This window comes from Podarcis raffonei, chromosome 4 (assembly GCF_027172205.1).
Source record: "Podarcis raffonei isolate rPodRaf1 chromosome 4, rPodRaf1.pri, whole genome shotgun sequence".
NCBI lineage: Eukaryota > Metazoa > Chordata > Lepidosauria > Squamata > Lacertidae > Podarcis > Podarcis raffonei.
In genome coordinates, this window is record NC_070605.1 from 25,364,224 (window position 1) to 25,383,158 (window position 18,935).

Consider the following 18,935-nt stretch of genomic DNA (forward strand, 5'->3'; position numbering starts at 1 on the left):
AGGCCATCATGAACACCTTTACCCTCCTCCTCTGCTTTGAAACTTTCCAAGAGTACACAGCTCACTCAACACATTAGAAGCAGTGTTTGACATATTGAACAGACTATTTTTATGTATTAATATGAGGCAGCTCCCCAGGCAGCTAGAAGCAAGGAAGCAAGCGCACACGCACGCGCGCACACACACACACACGAGTATGATGCATTTGTACTTTAGGTCTCAGAAAGGGGAATCCTTCAAATAGCAAAAGCAGAAAGAGTACCAAGGTCCAGGGCCAAGGAACTGCAGGCATCTGTGGTTAAGAGGAGTCTCTCCCACATACATTTCCTCAGCATCTTGGAATCAGTGATGGAAAGCATGAATTAAGCTGACTAAAATTAGTCACTGGCTTTTTAGCAGAAGCTCTGTCCATCAGAGACTGAAGCAGGCTATAGTGCAACAGATTACAAGAGGTAGAAACTTTCATGATTGGTGCTTCTAGTTATATAGGCAGTTTGGTCCACCCTCCTCAGCTCATAGAACAAGTGAATGGTGTTTTAGACACCTCTGTATAAGATGTATTTTGCAGTTCATCAAGGGCTTTTTGAATAACCAGAAATGTGTAAACCTTTTCATCAATGATGGTCAATGAGCAGAATTAGGCCTCTGAATCAATTCTATGTGGCGCCTAGTAGTCTTACGAATTAATGGCTCAAAAAAAAATTTGCCCAATTTTACTTGTAAGGAATAGAAAAATGTTTTCCAGTTATAAAGCAGAAATAATCAACACATGCAATATTGCATCTCTTCCCAATTCGGTACACAAGATCCATGTAATTAAAAATGCATGTGTTTGCATAGAATGGTACACTTGAGTACGCTTGCTCTGTAAAAGTGAGAAGCATTTTCTGTTTGATAAAACTCACTTTATTGTGGAGACTGACTAATTCACAAGTGGCTCAATTTGTGTGGCAAGATACACACTCCCAACCCCTGAGCAACTATCCGGAGAAGATCTGTCCTCAAGAATTGCTCCTGAAAAAACAGTTCTTTGGAAAAAACTCAAAGTGCTCTTTGATCTGGCTGTTGTTGCGTGATGCAAATCTGGGGCCTCTTCAGTTGTTACCCCAATTGCTCCCACGCTGCTCTAATGGCTTCCCGCATAGCTTCCCTCCCAAAAACAAGGCGGGGAACCCTTCTCAGTCTACTGTGTACAACATTCTAAGGGCCACATGCCAGCAGTGGTCAGGGCCAGAGGGAAAGTGGGGAGAGCCAGAGTCCCTTTGTATAGTGGGCTACATTCCAACCATGCAAAAGCCAGCAGTTCCTATACAGTTGAACCTTGGAAGTCGAACGGAATCCATTTCAGAAATCAGTTCGACTTCCAAAATGTTAGGAAACCAAAGCGCGGTTTCTGATTGGCTGCAGGAAGCCAATCAGAAGCCGCAGAAGCCCTGTCAGATATTCAGGTTCCAAAAGAACGTTTGCAAACCAGAACACTCCAGTTTCGGGCGTTCAGGAGCCAAAATGTTCAAGTACCAAGGCGTTCGGGATCCAAGGCACAACTGTGTACGTACACGTACACACACACACACACACACACACACCCCTTCAAGCAATGATTTGGGTTTTATACATATTTGTGCTTTTTGTAGCACTGCGATAGGAGTTGCATTATTCTCACTACACCCCCTTCAGTATTTTTTGTTAGCCGGCTCACAGAACCTGTAGCACAGATTTCATCTGGGGAAAATAAACATACAAATCTTATCTTTGGACAAGCATTAGTCGCAGATAAGCATTTCAACTTATTTGGCTTTAACTAGGAAAGGTTTCAGTTTGAAATCTAGATGGCTTATTTCCACAACGGAACTTTTTAAACCTTATCTTCTGGCTTAGTGTGTGGAATTGAACTCTAAAGGCACACAAGTGGAAATAAGGTACTGGAAATCTATTTAGAGCTTCAGAGAGGCTGGAGGATATTTCCTCATTGGATTCTAAGAATGTAACACGAGTAAATTTTGTATTGCCATTTTCAGTTCTGTGCCGGCACACACACACCCCTTCGGCCCAACCACACCACTTCCCCAGGGAATGGAAAAGGTCTTCCCTCAGACAATTCCAACAGCTGAATCATAGACAGGACACAGCAAGGGACAGATGCAAATTGAACTGAGTGCAAGGGAAACAATGCTTGCCAATGGAAAATCCACTTTGATATCAAACTGTTGTGGCTCTTCAAACAAGTTCAGTACTAACACTCAAATGAAGTTGTCACATTAATAATGTGAATGAGAGCTCTACAATGAATCACTGGGAGAATAACATATCCCTTGTGTTGTATTTAAGTGTCAAATTTGAATCAAAGCATAATGATCTCACATCGTGGCAGAGTACTGGGATTTAACTTATTACCATACATAACTAAATTCATTTCACAATCGCTAGTTTATTTTCCCCACTTAATGGTGAACTTCTACTCAAGCAACAACTTCGGCCTGGCCTACAGATGCAGCAGGATGAAGTGGTCAAGCTGGCTGTAACTCTGCAAACTACCAGTTTTAACAATCCTTGCTAACTAAAGCTCCAGAATATCAGAAAAAAGGGTCATCCATCCCACTCCACTCTCTGCTGTGCTAACTTTCTACTTGCAGGAAAATCACAAGTATATGATTTCTCAGATGCAGGCTGAAGAGACATAGTGCACTCTGCAACCACATTCTGCTGCATGTGTAGACCAGGCCTCACCAGGTGCAACTCACCAGATTCAGTTTTTAAGTGCCTTAAGTTTGCGAGGAAAGGTTAGGGCAGATGGGTTTAAATACATTTTAAAAAGCAGGAACTTACCACTGTGGGGTTGCCGCTGCTTATCAACTGGCTGACTTCATGAAAAATGCTCTTGCATTCAATTGATTTGTCTAAGGACCCTCGTTTCACTATTACCGCTACGGCTAACAATATCTGCTCCCGCACATACTTCTGGAGGCTGCAAATAAAATTTTCAAAAAATTAATATTCAGAATCAAGGCAACTGTTCTAAGACTTATAAAGTAAAATCCTTAGCTGTACTGCTCTTGGAGTAGAGCAGGAATAGGAACATTTGGTCCTCTAGATGTTGCCAAACTACAACCCATCACCTTTGGCCTTTGAAAATGCTTGCAGGGGCTGATGGGAGTTGTAGTTCAGTAACATCTAGTGGAACAAAGGTCCCCCCCCCCCGGAACTGAATTGTTTGGTCTGCTGCTGCTTTGAGCCCGGTTCTCTTGTGCATTAATTTTTGCACGTTATCTGGAACATTAGCTGCAATCTCTGAGAGATGTTTCTTTTAAGTTACTGCAAACTTCTTTAGCACCTATGGTATAGAATTCCCCATGGTTAATATAAGTAGCACAGACAGCATCCATCAGACTGAATAGAATTCCAATGATGTTACAATCTCAAAGAACTGTAGAGCTGGAAGGGAACCTGAGGATCATCTAGTTGTGGGTCGGATCCGGCCCAATTGCCTTCGCAATCTGGCCCACAGACGGTCAGCGTGTTTTTACATGAGTAGAATGTGTGCTTTTATTTAAAATGCATCTCTGGGTTATTTGTGGGGCAGAGGAATTCATTCATCTTTCTTCTTCAAAATATAGTCCAAACCCCCACCCCCAAGGTCTGAGGGACAGTGGACCGGCTCCCGGCTGAGCAATGTCAGCTGATGGGCAGGAGCGCGGAGTTCAATCCTGCTGTGCTCTGTTTTGGCAGCGTGCTTCCTGTGGGGAATGTGCTGGCAAAGCAGAAAACCCTGCAGACAACAGAAGTGGTTTAACAGACAGTTCCTCTTTCCAGGGAACTCTGGGAACTGTAGCTCTGTGAGGGAAATAGGGGTCTCCTAACAACTCTCAGGAGGCTTAAAATACTACAGTTCCCAGGATTCCTTGGGGGAAGCTGCGACTGTTGAAATTGGCGTGCTACTGTTTTATATGTATATGCAGATAGGGACTCAAGTCATTGGTCTATCTAGTCAAATCTTGTCTACTCTAGTGGGGAGCAGCTCTCTACAGCTCTCTGGCAAGGAGTTTTCCCTGTCACCTGCTACCTGAAACCCGCAGCTTTCTGCATGCAAACCACATGATCTTATCAATAAACTATGCTCCTCCCCATGAAAACAGAAGGCATTTTCTCATTGACTGGGTTCCATATTTCTGAACAGGAACACTTCCAGTATTTTTTAAGAACTGGCACACTTCAGAAGTGTTTTTTTTAGCAGCAGTACTACTTACTTAGGTCTTTGTAAGACATATGTTAAAAGGAATGTTCGTAGGGACTCGATGCTACTTTTTTCCAACAGAATCCATTCTCGTACAACTGCTTCCATGATCGCCGTGGCAGCTTGAAAAAGGACATAGTCCACTTTACTAGTTTCTGCCGGAGAGATCCAAAATGGTAAGTTTGCAATCCACAGGAACTAACCTAGAAGGCACTGGTTACACAAACCCGCCACGATTAAACACAGTTAGCACAAACCGAGCACGTTAAAAGGGCTTCCCAATCAGAATTAAGTGGCAACTGGCAGGTCATAATGTTTTTTCATTTAAAGCAGGGTTCCCCAACCTGGTGCCCTCTAGATGCTCCCATCAGACACAGCCAGCACTGCACTGAGGGTGCCAGGTTAGAGAAGGGTGATTTAAAGCAGGCTTCCTCAACCTCGGCCCTCCAGATGTTTTGAGACTACAATTCCCATCACCCCTGACCACTGGTTCTGCTAGCTAGGGATCATGGGAGTTGTAGGCCAAAAACATCTGGAGGGCCGAGGTTGAGGAAGCCTGATTTAGAGCATCATTTTTGGGTGCCCTTGCTTTTTCAAGCCAGGCGGATGCTGACTAGAGACAAAAGGCAGGGTCTACTCTGTGTATGGCTTTGCTGGACACTACCCAGAGCCTTTTCTGTACTTGCACCATGTCTTTGAAATACCTTCCCCAGTGAAAACTGCTTGGTGCGAACATCACTGTAATTTAGGTGCCATGTAACTCAATTTTTTGTTCAATTCGGCTCTTTTATGTTTGTAAGGTGCTCTTTTAATTAAACAGATTTTTCTTTAAAAAATGTAAATTTTGTTTCATTTTGGTTTAATATCTGCCAATTACTGAAAGCTACTTTGAGCACCATTGGTTGAAAAAAGCAAGACAAACATTTAAAAACCCAAAACCATCATCACCTAAAGCAACTAATTCATAACAAAATGACACCACAGGGTGCCAGGGCAGTGACAATGATTTACAGAGAATTACATGAATTGGTGTCTTGCTTGTTACATCTGGCAAAAGAGTGGACTTGCTGGTCCCTAACTCAATTCCCCCTGTTTCAGTGAATATTGACCTTTAAATCAGGGGCTGAGGAGCCCCACTGATATCTGGGGCAACTTACTCTTTGGTTAAGTGTGCAAAGGACTGCAGAGTGAAAACCCCAGGTCCAATCTGGCACGCAGATAGCAGCATTTCTCAAACACACCAACACACAAAGAGGCATGTGATGTAATGGGCCAATGAATCTGTCTTAGTGATACACTTTGAATATTCAGCTGAATACACACATAAGGACTTACCTAAAATATGCTTGCAAACAGCAAATGGCGATTTTGATTTTCTAAATGATAAGAATATGTGTTCAGCATGCTGACGTTGTTCATTATTGACCATGGAAGGTGGTGCCTAAAGAGAAAATAGATAGTTTGCTTCAATATATTGGAGGGGAGGAGGAACCTTCTGTTTCCAGTGTAAACCCATGTTAAGAATAACCACAAGTCCCTATTTTCATGGGCAGAAAGATGACTACACTTAACTGAAGGCTATTTTGTTGTGTTTTTCTTTAAAATAATAATATAAAAGATTATGATGGTGATGATCAGATTTCTTAAATATATATTTATAGAACTTTTTCACATTCATGATCCCAGGAAAGGCTACAAAACAACGAACATTAATCAGCATTCAAATATAATTACAAAAATTCCCAAAACCAGATTCAGAGACAGCCTGTGATTCAGATCCATCCCAAGCAATACAGTAGCAGCAGAACAACTCCCAGTAAAAGCCAACACACTACTTCTTCAGTTCCTTCATTCTTGCCAAGAGCGCAGCAAATAGCTTACTCAGCTGAATAGAGAACTTCAAATACTGGTAAAAGAATTTAGTATCAAAAATACCGGTGTTAAAAGGAGTCAGCTAAGACTTCTGGGTTCCAGCTATAAGCTGCCATTTAGTATCCTTGCTACCTACAAACTGATTCTTGTTGACAATCAGACATAATTAACTTCTCCTGCACTGAAGACATATTTGGTCCTCGACAGGGAGAACCTGAATATAGTAGTATCATATTTCCTAGAGAACGTTTGTTTTTTTTTGTGTTTTTTTTAAAGGGGGTGGGGGGAGAACAGCAATGTTGCAAACTGAAGATTCGTTAGATCTGAACTTTCAAGAAGCCAACAACAAGGTCTTTAGCAGTAAAATGCTGCCCTCTAGTGCAGTGGCTCTCAAACATTTCCCCCACAGACCACTTGAAAATTGTTGATGGTATTGAAGGACCACTTGATGGCTGTTTTCCTGTCCGCAGTTGCAACTGTAATGTGATGCGTTGAATGCCGTACCATTTTTAATTGAATTTGTAGCGCTTCTTTTCTTTCTTTCTTGCATTTTATTGCAGTGCAAATTTGAATTCTATAGAATTAAAAATTTTGCATGTTCTTCACAGACACACTGCAGAGGGATAGCTTAGTCAGTAGAGAATGAGACTCTTAATCACAGGGTTGTGGGTTTGAGCCCCACATTCCAGGGTTTTGGAACTCTTGCTCTAGTGTAAGGTCAGCATATGCCATGTGAAAACACACAACACAATGCAACTTGCCAATAAAGTCTGGTCAGCTCAAAGTTTTGATGTTCTACAGATCATTCTGATAACAATTATTTATTATTAATAATAATAATCATTTCATTTCTTCACCAAAAAGACCCTCGTTTGATTACAGTGATTTAAAAACACCTTATTAAAAGAGTTTAAAACTCTGGCAATTGTGGGGAGTGAGGATCCTGAAATTAAATACAGCCGTACCTTGGAAGTTGAACAGAATCTGCTCCGGAAGTCCATTCGACTTCCAAAACATTCGGAAACCAAAGGACAGCTTCTGATTGGCTGCAGGAGCTTCAGAAGCTGCGGAAGCTTGTGTAAGTGGATTCTGCTACAAGCATGCTATGCTATACTACACAATATTGTACAGTATACAAATACGATGCCTTTAGAATCTTGTTGTACAAGTAGTAGACAAAACTTATTCAGAACATGAAAAGCATGTCACCGCAAGCATTCATACACAACTAGCATATGTATCTGAAGGTATAATATGGAATTTAAGGATTTATAATAATCAAGTAGCTTTCCATCAGATGAATTTTCAACTAAGTGGCCATTATTAACTTTCAAACTACCTTTTAACCTGCAAGACACAGTTGAATACACTATTTAATTCACACATGTCTATCCCTCGAAGACAGCCTATAACCACACTGATTGCTTGCAAGCAAAATATTATTTGCTATTGTAATGTTATGAGTCACTGGCTACAGAGAAATAATTCTTTTACCCAAGTTCCAACTTGCTCGTGATTATAAAGAATATATTTCTTAGGAGTGGAGACTGAATGAGGAAATAAGAATGTGTTCATTGGCAAAAAAGCAGGCAAGTATATTTTTATTGGTGCAAAATATTACAAGTGCTCTGTAATTTTATTAAAAAGACAGGTCAATGAGAAGATAGCCTATACAAACACTCTGCAATAAGCAGAAAGGAGGATATTTGAAAGCAAACAATATATAGAAAAGAATAGGCAAAGATGTCATAAGAGGACAGAGGAACAATATTTTTGTTAAAAACAAGCCCACTTTGAACTTTGGAAAACTTTGCCTAGACTAGATCTCTACACAGCCAGGCTACAGCCAATAGTGACACACACGACTGTGATATTGGAAGGATTCAGGAGAAGGATTACAAACAACATACAAGTAAAGAATAGTGATAATGCAACCCAAAGGGCATCTTCTACAACAGGGGTGGGGAAGCCTACATGCCTCCAGAGATTGCTTCTTGGCCATTTGGCTAATTCAAGTGTACTATCTTACAATGGCAATGGTGCCCACATGAGAGATGGTGGAACTGAGTTCCAGCTGAAAAAAAGTCCGGACTACTCCCATAAATCCAAGCCAGCATGGTCAATGGTCAACCCCTGGCACAGTTATTATATGGGGCTCAGATTTGGACAGGTGCTCACCTTGGCTCTACCAAAGCTGTTCAGTCTAAGTTTCTAAGGCAATTTTTTTCTGTTCCATCCTTTGTTCCAAATGCTTCATTGCACTTGGAGGCTAATCTCCCCTCTGTTGAATTACATATTTGGTGTAGGACATTTAATTATTTGCTTCGGCAAACCCCACCAGTCTACTATCCTTAATATCACAAGATTGTCATAAGAATGTTTGGACCAAAATTGTCAACCAAAAGCTTTACTTTTCTGGTTTATCACCACAACAGTTATTAACACTAGGCTTTAGTAAATAACCACATGCAGGAATCTATGCGGCTCCAGATCAGCAACAGTCCCAGACAAGAGAAGCCAATTGAATTTTTTGCAGTGCCCTTCTGCAGCAGGCTACTAAACATACACTCACATATTAAGTTTCCAAGGAATCTTGAAGGGCAGCCCCATGCATAATGCAATGCAGTAGTCTTATCTCTCATGGACACAAGAGAATGCATCACTTTGGCAGGGCTCTCTGGGTCCAGGAGGGGTCATAGCTGGTGTGCATCACTTCTTCACTTCATCACCAAATAGAACTTCATCACTTCTATTTGGGATAAGAGGTTTTCCACAGATAGAAAGACTGGACCACAAATTACAAGGACCGAAGCGGCATACCATCCCTGTTCTGCAAACGCAGGTGTGAACTTGCTCGATTCCGGTGTGCTTCCTCCCCATACCCCTCTATGCACATGTTAAATGGTTCGGAAGAAGCTGTGAGTTATTCAGTTCTCGTGCATCAGGAATGAGAAGCCTGTGATCCTGCAGGTTTTTGTTGGCTAGGGCTGATGGGAGTTTCAGTCCTACAACATCTGGAAGGTCACAGGTTCTCCACTCTTTGAGAGCTTATTTGACAAGTGAGGATTTTTAGTAGTGTTCCTAATCATAAGCTGAAATTTAACACTGAACTTAACGTAAATGAACGAGTCATACTCCAGCTAAAATCAATGGATTTGACTAATATTAGTCCACTGTTATCCTCTGGTCTACTCTGAGCATGACTTATGAGTCAAAGAATCAGAATTGAATAGTGGGAAGACACCACAAGAACCATCTAGGGAACCCCCTGAAATCTTTTGTCCAATGTGGCGCTTGGACCCGTGACCCTGAGATTAAGTGTCTCATGCTCTACCGACTGAGCCATGAGCCATGACTTAGCTGGATACAACTTGTAACAATAGCCAATACACAAGAACAAATATATCCACTTAACAACAAAGATATCAACAAGGACCTGAGTCACATGCAAGGCAGAAGATAGCAGCCACCAGTGGGAAAGGAGAAGCCAGAGAGGACAACAATTAAACCCAACACATGATAAAAGTCTATGTCAATTCTGTATTAAAACTTCGTCCATTACCCTCTAGTCAAGCCAGCTGAGTTACAGTGTGTCTCTCTATGCAAAATATCAAGTCACTGGGTAAAAATAAGAGGCATGTCTAAACGTGATCACTTTGATGTAACTTGGTTTCCATCCATTAGTTATATAAACGGGTACAGAGATGCTTATCGTACATGAAACTTTATGGTGGATGTTTTTCCTTGAAGTAGCTGTGTTAAGTAATACCTAAGTAATTTGATGCTGTACTCATGCTCTCCATGAACGAAAGTTGTTTTTCTTTATATTTATAGAAATTGATAATATATACATATAAAATATATAAAAAAATATATATTTAAAATGTTACTGGGTAAAATACACCCTTTCGGTCAAGCATCACAAATGTCAAAAAAGGTCTACTTTGATGGCAAATTATGGAAAATTTGGGCACCGAGGCAAGAATCTAAAGAGTAACAGGCTCATACAAGAGGTTTGTACTACCCCAGATGAATATTTTCATCAAACAGATCACACATACAGAAAACACATGCATATCATACCCAAGTACTTTTGAAACTGTCCTCAGTTTGGAGGCTGCTGTTCAATAAAAATAAGCTGAAAGAATTTCATGGTTCTTTTGACCCTGGCTTTAATCTTCAAGTAAATTATTTTGTTTGGTATTCTTGCATATGTACAGGAGAGATAGACGTATCTATCAGCCTCCCTCCCACTTGTCTCTAAGCACTGCAAGGGGCATGTATAATACACAAGGAAATGCCCTGATTGTGCGCCTAAGTTGCATACAAGCTCCATTTGGTGGCAAACCAGTGTTTAATCAACTATAATAACTATACAATATGCCAATTATAAAATGAAAAACTAGTTTCAATCAATCTTGCTTTCCCCCTTTGCCAGCACCATAAAGCCAATGTTGAGGTTTTATTCCTGATGTTTAAAATTTGTTTTGAATTCAACTGATCCACATGGGATCATAATAAAAATACATGATAAGTATTAAACTTTTGGAAAGACAGTACAGGCATATGTTCTATTTTACCACAAGAAAGTGTAATACATCCACTGAAAATTTAACACATGGCATGATTTTTTTAAAAAACTGCAATTTTGTCAGGACATGTTATGTGTTGTTTACTGTTGTAACAATTGTTTTCTCAAAATTTATCTTCTATACCATGAAAATAAATAAAAATGTTATTTTAAAAAATTGAAACAGGGAAACACAAAGGGAAGGAGAGGCAAATGGAGACAAGGAAGCAGAATGCAGTTGCTTCAGTCAGGTGCATTTAAGTTTAGCTGCAGACTACAGCAGCTAGCATGAGAACTAGGGAGTTGTGCCAAGCCAAAGAGATTTGAAGAGAAGAGAGGCGGCTTCCGGAACAGCGTGCTCAGCGTCGGGTCAGAGTTTGAGCTCTGAGCTGCTCGAGACAGACCCGGCACCTGGAGAGGCGAAGCAGGAGCAACAGGAGGCATAAGTTGCCCTACTCGGGTGGATTTCCGGGAGCAGAGGCTCAGCAACGCAAAAATTGGTTTCCCCACACTATAATTGGACTTAAAGACACTTTAAAAAGAAGAAATTTAGGGGAGAACCTCAGTGCAAAGGAGCAAGACCGCCCTCTGGTGCCTTCGCCTCCAGACCCCATGAGCTAGCGCTGGACTCTCCAGTAATATATTAACACAAATTCAAGGAGAACAAGGCCATGGAGATCTTTGAAGGCAAGGGCAGGCTTGTGCTGGATCTGGGAGAAAACAGGAAGCCAGCACTGTAAGTTAAAGATCCTCTGTCTAAACATGTCAGAGGCAAATGATAGCCAGATAACAATAATGCCTGTTAAAGGAATATTTCAGATAGCCAGTGTTTCTGCATGTGAGCAAATTTGATTTTAGTGTGTAAATTGGCATCCACGGCTCCACTTTAAAGGCACGTACCCAAGAAAGAATGTTGTAGCTGAGGACAGCAGACCTTTCTCAAAGGCTTAATCATGCTTGCTTTTATTTTGCATGATGATTACATACAAAACCACTGTGTACTGTCCCTCCTCTTCTCAGGTACTTCCAACACCTTCAAATATCCAGCAAGTATCATTTCATATCGGAAGCAGGGTTCTGCCTATAATGAACGGCTGGGCTAGGTTTTGAATTTTTTGTTTCTAACAGCCAGCTGCAAAGCCCAGTCCCACCATGATAACAGCAACAAATTATAAAAAATGGTTCAAAACTGCAATGGGTTTCCTCCTTCATTAGCCTCTACGTATCTATGTTAAATGATCTGACCAATGATGGTATCATGGTACCTAATGGCATGATATGAACCTTATTTACTGAAAGTTAAAATAGTGAATTAAGGTGTCTATTCAAAAGGGGTGTGCATGTGTAGCAGATGTGAGAAATCTTCTATATTCTAGGTACAAAATACTACCTGTCGTCCAACTGTTGCTAACACTATACTGTGATTCTAAGACTGCGATCCTTTGTAAATTTACCTGGGAATATGATCCACAGAACTCAGTGGTGTCTGCTTCTGTGTAAACATGCGTAGGTTCAACTTTGAGAAACATAATAAGCATTTGTTTAACAAAGGCTCTTCTTCAGCCAGATGAAATTTAGATTTCATAGAAATGCACACAGAACTTTTACCATTCTGCTTATATAAACCTCATCAAAGAGAAAAGGTACAAGCTCCACCCTATACTCTCCCAGCCTTGTTTTTAAGCTGAAATCTCTTGCATCAATCAATTAGCATAGATAACTGAACAAGAAATCTCCTGTCTGCAGAGTGTCTGGCTTCCTCTGTCTTCACACCTTTTCAATTTGAGCTGATTGTCATAGACAACAGTAAAACTTAAAAGCCTTCATTCACCATAGCAGGGAGGGCCTAATAACTTGGCAAAAAAATCTGCCCAAGCAAATACTGGGAAACTTTAGTAGTTAAACTGTCAGGTCTTTAAGAGACAGACATGTTCTGTTAAAAAACTCAAATTCATGAAAGTGCTACAGCAACATTGGGGATCCTCCAGACTGCCAAGAAATCCCATTTGGCCTTCTAAAGTGGTTTGGCCCAAACTACACACATCTTTCCATCACTTGGCATCATATAAGGTTAGGCACGGGACTTATAAACCAGCAGAAACAAATAGAAATGGAAATTCCTTTTCAGCCACCCTTCACCCATTATTCCATTGAGATGCCCAATATACTTATGCATTATGTAGGTATCTTATTAGTAAAAACGATTTGCTCCTTTAAAACAGGGGTGGCTAACTTGTGGCCCTCCAGATGTTGCTCTATTATTACAACTCCCATCAGCCCCAATTAGCATCCAATGATCAGGAACGATGAGAGTCGTAGCCGAACTGCAGGTAAGAGGGTCTACAAGTTAAGCTTCATTGGATTAAAAGAAGCTTTCAGATGATTTTGCAGCCCACTTTTACTGTTGTGTTCTGAATGCTTTGTTTCTGAATGTTTCTGAATATTGAAAGAGATGGAGATTTATCAAAACTCTAAAAAAAAAAAACCTCTGGTGTGCGATTTTCACAACCTCAAGGAACTACTGGCAAAGGTTGAAATTTTAAAGCCATTTATTCCCCAGGTTGGGCAATATGCCCTCTAAGAATTGTGTCCACAGAAAAATCAGGAATGGGCCTCAGGCTATCGTGCCCCTCCCATCTCTTTCAACTCTACCACAGCAGGAAAAAGCAAACAACTGAACTGGAAAATCCCATGTGCTCTCACTAGTCCTGCGAGATTCAGCTCCTTCCCATATTTGACCACATAAAATGTCTATGTGGGGAAGAAGGGGTTAATTGCAAGTAAATTCCACCATTATTGGTTAGCTTTGCTTCCAAACTGACTTGCTAATAACTTAGGTGTAAGACACATATCTAAGCCTTAACAACAAATACTTTTACAGAAGCAATTATGGAACTGTTTTGAAACATGTAAAATAGTCATTTTCAATAATAAAATAACAACAACAACAACAACAACAACAATTATTATTATTATTATTATTATTATTATTATTATTATTTATACCCAGCCACTCTGGGCGGCTTCCAACAAAATATTAAAAATACAATAAACTTTCTGGAAAAGATATTAGCAAAGAAAGAAAGAAACAACAACAAACACTTTTAAAATCATAGAATTGTAGTGTTTACAGGACTCTAAGGTCCAACCCCCCTGAAATGCAAAACTGTACTTTGTTGTTTCATTAAAAACCCGTTCCCTTGTTAACATATGTAGAAATGAAGCATAAAGAAGAATAGACCCATATGCACAACTTTCCTTTTGTCAGCTATGGAGAAGGTACCACAAAATCAGGGAAAATTCCTCATCAAGAGCAAGCAATGGGAAACTCGTGAACTTCTGAACTGCAATCAAGGGATGCACTTTGGCATCAAAGAAAGTTGCTATTAACTCAAAATAAAAGCACAGAAGGCATGGGAAGAACGCCAAGGTATATATTAAAAACACTCCTTTTCTAATGTTTTGCTACCAAAGTTTTGTAAATTATTTTAGCCTTCCAGTCTGTAATGTTCTAGTCTGAATTAGAAAACTAGGCATAGCTATCATAGAAGTGACCTCCCACATACACATCCCACAATCATGAAGACTGTTTGCTTTAAAAATAGTACTTTCCTATCAGGCAAGGCTTTTGTCTGTACAACTTTGTTGTGATCTGCATTTGTAAGAGATTGGGAGCATGTGCATAAACAGAGCACACCTGGTGTGTTCTGCTGATATGAATAGCTGCACACAATGAAAATTTCTGTCAATAATACCATTAATGGGCTTTTGTTTCTTGCCTCCTCTTGCAATACTCTGGGCTTGTTGGGTCACACTCTTAATGGCACTGGCAAAGGGGTACAAATGAATTCATAGCTCACTTTATACTCATTCACCCAACACAGAATCTACAGTCCCCTGCAAATATCTCAATTACAGTATTAAGCAGATTTCTTCCAATTACAGTATTAAGCAGATTTCTTCCACAGCTCCTCAGAAGGATTCAGAGTGTAGCTTATTTAGTGCACAAGTTCCTCTATTTTCCTGCTTTGTTCAAAACATTCAAATGTGATGTTCTATTTCAGTTTAGAGTTTGGGAAGTCTTTACAATATCATAATGCCTTTAATATCTGTGCACATTTTCAGTAAAACATGAACCAATACAGTGCATTGTTCAAACGCATGTCTTGCACAGAGAAACAAATGTGTGCTTAGTAGTGAAATATAGAGTGCATTCCCATATAAGCAGGCATAAATCACTCCTAAACCAAAGTCTGTGCTAAATAATTTATCCTGTGTACTATTAACTCTTGGCAAAAGATAATAACCCAGACTTTTCACTCAGATTTCCTTATCTATAGTAAACCCCAGGAAAGGTATCCACAGATTTTAAATCTGCAGAGTAGAAACAGCTTAGCCATAAAGACTGTTCTCTACAACAAGAAAGTACACAAACTACCAACCTTTTAAGTGAAAGATATGCACCAAGAGAATTGTGTTTACATTTGAGACATGCCTGAATTGGAAGTGAAACCGTGTTTGCCTCTAGTGCTTCATTGTTTCTAACTACTGTATACAGAAGTCCCCTCCCCTCCCCTAGCTGTCTGCTCTCGTCCAATAATTGCTAACCCACTCATTAAATAAAAGGGTACTGTCAGATATTTAAATAGTTCAAAGAAAAAAATTACCATCACCAAGTCTACAACAAATGAAGCTGAAATATTAACAATAAAGCAATCCAATACTTCCTTCAAGCACAGATTTTCTACATACCACCACATATTCTCCAGTGCACTGGGTAAAACCAGAGATACCTGGGTTGAAATTTCCTCTTGTACATCAAGCTTGCTAGGTGATCTTATTTTTTTGCTTTAAAACATTTCATAAAATTTATATCCTGCTTGTTTGCAAACTGCTTTGAGGTTTTTTTAACAAAAACAATAAAACAATAAAACAATCAGTAAAAACCATAAAACTCTTTAAATCATTCAAAATATAAAGTCAACTATAAACTAAAATCAGATTAAAGCATACATCAACATTCTACACCTTAGATCCAATGGGAGTCTAATCTACCTCAACGGGTTGTAATGAGGAGCAGGAAATATAACCACAGACATACCAGCCTGTTTAAAGAAAGAACAGGACGCAACACACACACATACTAGGTAATGTTTTCATCCATGCTATGCATTAATGTATAATTGTTAAGCAATTGCTCAGTATCTACTGCTTACAGGGTAGTATGGCAGATTGTGTGATGCTTGTGTGGTAAACTTATGTTTACATAAAAACTGCTCACGTAGAAGACTATGATAAAATATTAATTACCAATTCAGAGCATTAGTTTCCCACTTGTATAGTGGAACACCAATGACTCGCCTTCTTGTATTTTGGGAGAATAAGGAATAACTTTTTGACATTTTGGCAATATTATTATGGTATAGTTTTTTGGTTGGAGGATACTTTTAGCTGACGGATTTATCTATTTCTCTAGTATTTTATTGCTTTGTCAATAACCACAGAAAAGTTGCTAGCCCGCAAAACAAATTTTAGCAGCCTGCTATAAGGCCTGCATTTTCATGGCTGCTCATGAGGACAAGACTCATCCTTAAAGGCCTACATGGAAACCTATTGAAAGGCTTGGTTGTTGTTGTTTTTAAAAGACTTCTATAAAGCAGACAGGCACAGAAATGATGGAGATGTTAAAGCACAGGTTGTGTGGACCATTTAAACATCAACTTTAAGAAAATTCTTACAAAGTAGTTTCTCCCCCCCCCTCAAAGTTTGCCTAAGATTTTACCTAAACAAATAAATTAGCATACACCAATGTGTGTCATGGGTATAAGTCCTTTTAAGGATCTAGCTATGCTCCTGGAAGGAGAGAACCGGCACTTTTCTACTAGCCCTTTGCATTTCTATGCAGCTCTGGCTTCTTCAGAGTCAGGCAGAGAAACCAAGTGGGCTATTCAGTCAACTCACACGCATCTATGGCATTCCTGGACACCTATGGCTACCAGGAAAACTATGAAATACGAGGCTGGTTGCAAGTGTTTTGGGTGTGTGTGCAGAAGATGCAACAAGTTACACTGCAAAGCACTTTCCACACACACACAAAATGTTAAAAAAATTAATGGTCACAATCCTACAAAGCCCAAACCATCAAAATTCTACCGGAGTAAACAAGTGTACCTGGGGGGAGGTGGGGGCATTGATAGCTTCAATGCTAACAACAGACTGACAAAGTGACTGACTGCCTTGTTTCACACAAAGCTTTTAAACACTGATTGAAGGAACAGTTTTCTCTTTGCACAGGCAATACTAGTAGGTGGAAAGGTTTTGCTATTCAAGCCCAGATTTTCCAGGTGCCTTGACTGTTGAGGAGAACAAGCAAATGGAACAAGCATCTTAAGATTTATGTAACCCAGGCACATGAAGGTTGGCTTGCAGAGACAGAGGCGGGGGTGGGGGGGTGGGAGCATTCGCTAGTTGGCAAAAAAAAAGAGGGAAGGAATATGTCGTTTTATACTGATTGTAGCAGATGCGCAGCAGGAAAAAATGTTTCTAAAATGAAAAAAGGAGCAGAGCAAAGAGTGGTGGAGCAGCCGATATCAAGGATCTGAGCACGTGGGTACAGGAGTGCAATGGAGAGGATTTGGGAAGCAGAGGCTATGATGGTGCAGAAAGGAGCAGGAGCCCGAAGCAATGATAAAGGAAGCGAAAGGGTTGTGGAGGGAGAAGGGGCCCCAAAGCAGAGAAGTACTAGCAGCACCATCCTACGCCCGTTTGCTGGGGAGCAAGTCCCCCCTCGCGGAGGGGGGTCCATGGGATTTGCTCCCATAGCCAGCGCGCACGGGGCTGCAGCTTCGGAGGAAAAAAGAGGGCAGCGGCGAGATTTCCGCGGCACCGCGCGGAAGGAGGCGCAGCCCCGCGGAGTCCCTCTCCGAGGAAGGAGCCTGCAAGGGAGCCCAGGGAAGAAGAAGGAGGGGCACTCGCGGCGTCTTCCCCGCCCAGAGGGATCAACTGGGGGGCGGAGGGGCCGCCCCGCTCCCCGCCGCGCCCTCGGCCGCCCAGCCTGCCCGCTCCGCCCGCCGCCGCCCTCACCATCAGCACTTTGGCCGCGTTCTCCAGCTGGGCGATCACCTCGGGGGCTCCCCCCGCCGCCGCGGCCGCCGCCATCATGGTCTCTCTTCAATGACGCGCCATGCACTGCATTCTGGGACGAGGCGGCAGCCCAGCCAATCCCAGGCGCGGGCGCGGAAGGAGAGAGGGGAGGGAGGGGCGAGCGGGCAGCGCCGGGAGAGCCTCGCGGAGCGGAGCCTCAGTCGGGCGGCGCTTCCCGCCCCGGCCGGGAGGGTCGCGGAGGCGCGCGTGTGTGCCCGCGTGGGGGGAAAGGGGGGGTCTCCCACGCCAAAACGGCCATGAGGAAAAGCTGGACAGTCGCTGCCCTGGTCGGGGGAGTGGGGAGTGGGGTACGAAGATGCCCCCTGAGAGTCACCGCAGCCATTCGGGTGCCGCGGTTCGTTGCCTTTTTAAGCGCAAGGTAGCGCAGACCCCAAAGTCCCCTGAGCGAGGCTCCGGCTCTGGGTCGAGTTTGCCCCGCCGGAGCTCAGCATGCATGCGGACGAAAGGTGTGTTTGTGTGAAACCGTGAACACGGGGGAAAGCGTCTTTGAACACGTGCAGAGTGTTCGTCACTCGGCGCGGAGTAAGCGCAGCCCGGGAGGTACCTGGCTTCCACGTCAAAGGGTGGTGCGCGCGATTTCCAAGTAGGCTTAAAAGCGGCGGAAACGATCTTGGACTATTTTGGTATTTTAATATCGCGCCTTAGGGCTTACCGAAAAAGTTAAAGTAAGCAATGGGCGTCCTTGCAAGCGCGCACGGAGAATAAAGTCGGGCTAGTATACTAGCAGCTCTTACTTAGCCCCGAGAGCATCACTTTTTATTATTATTCATTGATTAGTAAAGCAGTTTCACAGAGCCCAGATTTTGAACTTTTTTTGCTAGCTTTTGTAATAGGCAGCAATTCAGTAGATGCGCTTGCTGAACTTGTACATGTCATTCACTATCAAAGGCACTGTGGCCCTGACAGAATTGGAGATACCCTGTTCTTCTGTGCAAAGTTCATTTTTTTAAAATGGGAAGGAGGGACTGTAGGATAGAGCTGTTGTTTTGCCCCAGGTTCGGTCTCTGGAATTACAGTTTTAAAAATAATCTGATAATGGGGGAAACGTATGCTTGAGACCATGCAGACTCACTACCTTTCATACAAGACAATACAGAT

At 41.7% G+C, this 18,935-nt stretch overlaps 1 protein-coding gene across 1 annotated transcript in view; it reads right to left on the reverse strand.

Moving 5' to 3' along the window:
- The window catches only part of XPO4 (exportin 4), a 59,822-nt gene extending 41,958 nt beyond the window's left edge, over positions 1–17,864 (reverse strand). The window contains exons 1-4 of the mRNA XM_053385845.1: positions 17,757–17,864; positions 5,567–5,672; positions 4,245–4,386; positions 2,827–2,965 (exon numbers count right to left, since the gene is read on the reverse strand). Of these exons, the coding sequence (XP_053241820.1) occupies positions 2,827–2,965; positions 4,245–4,386; positions 5,567–5,672; positions 17,757–17,834 (465 nt within the window). The 5' untranslated portion in view covers positions 17,835–17,864. The remainder of the gene's footprint in view (positions 1–2,826; positions 2,966–4,244; positions 4,387–5,566; positions 5,673–17,756) is intronic.
- Positions 17,865–18,935: the final 1,071 nt, after the last annotated feature.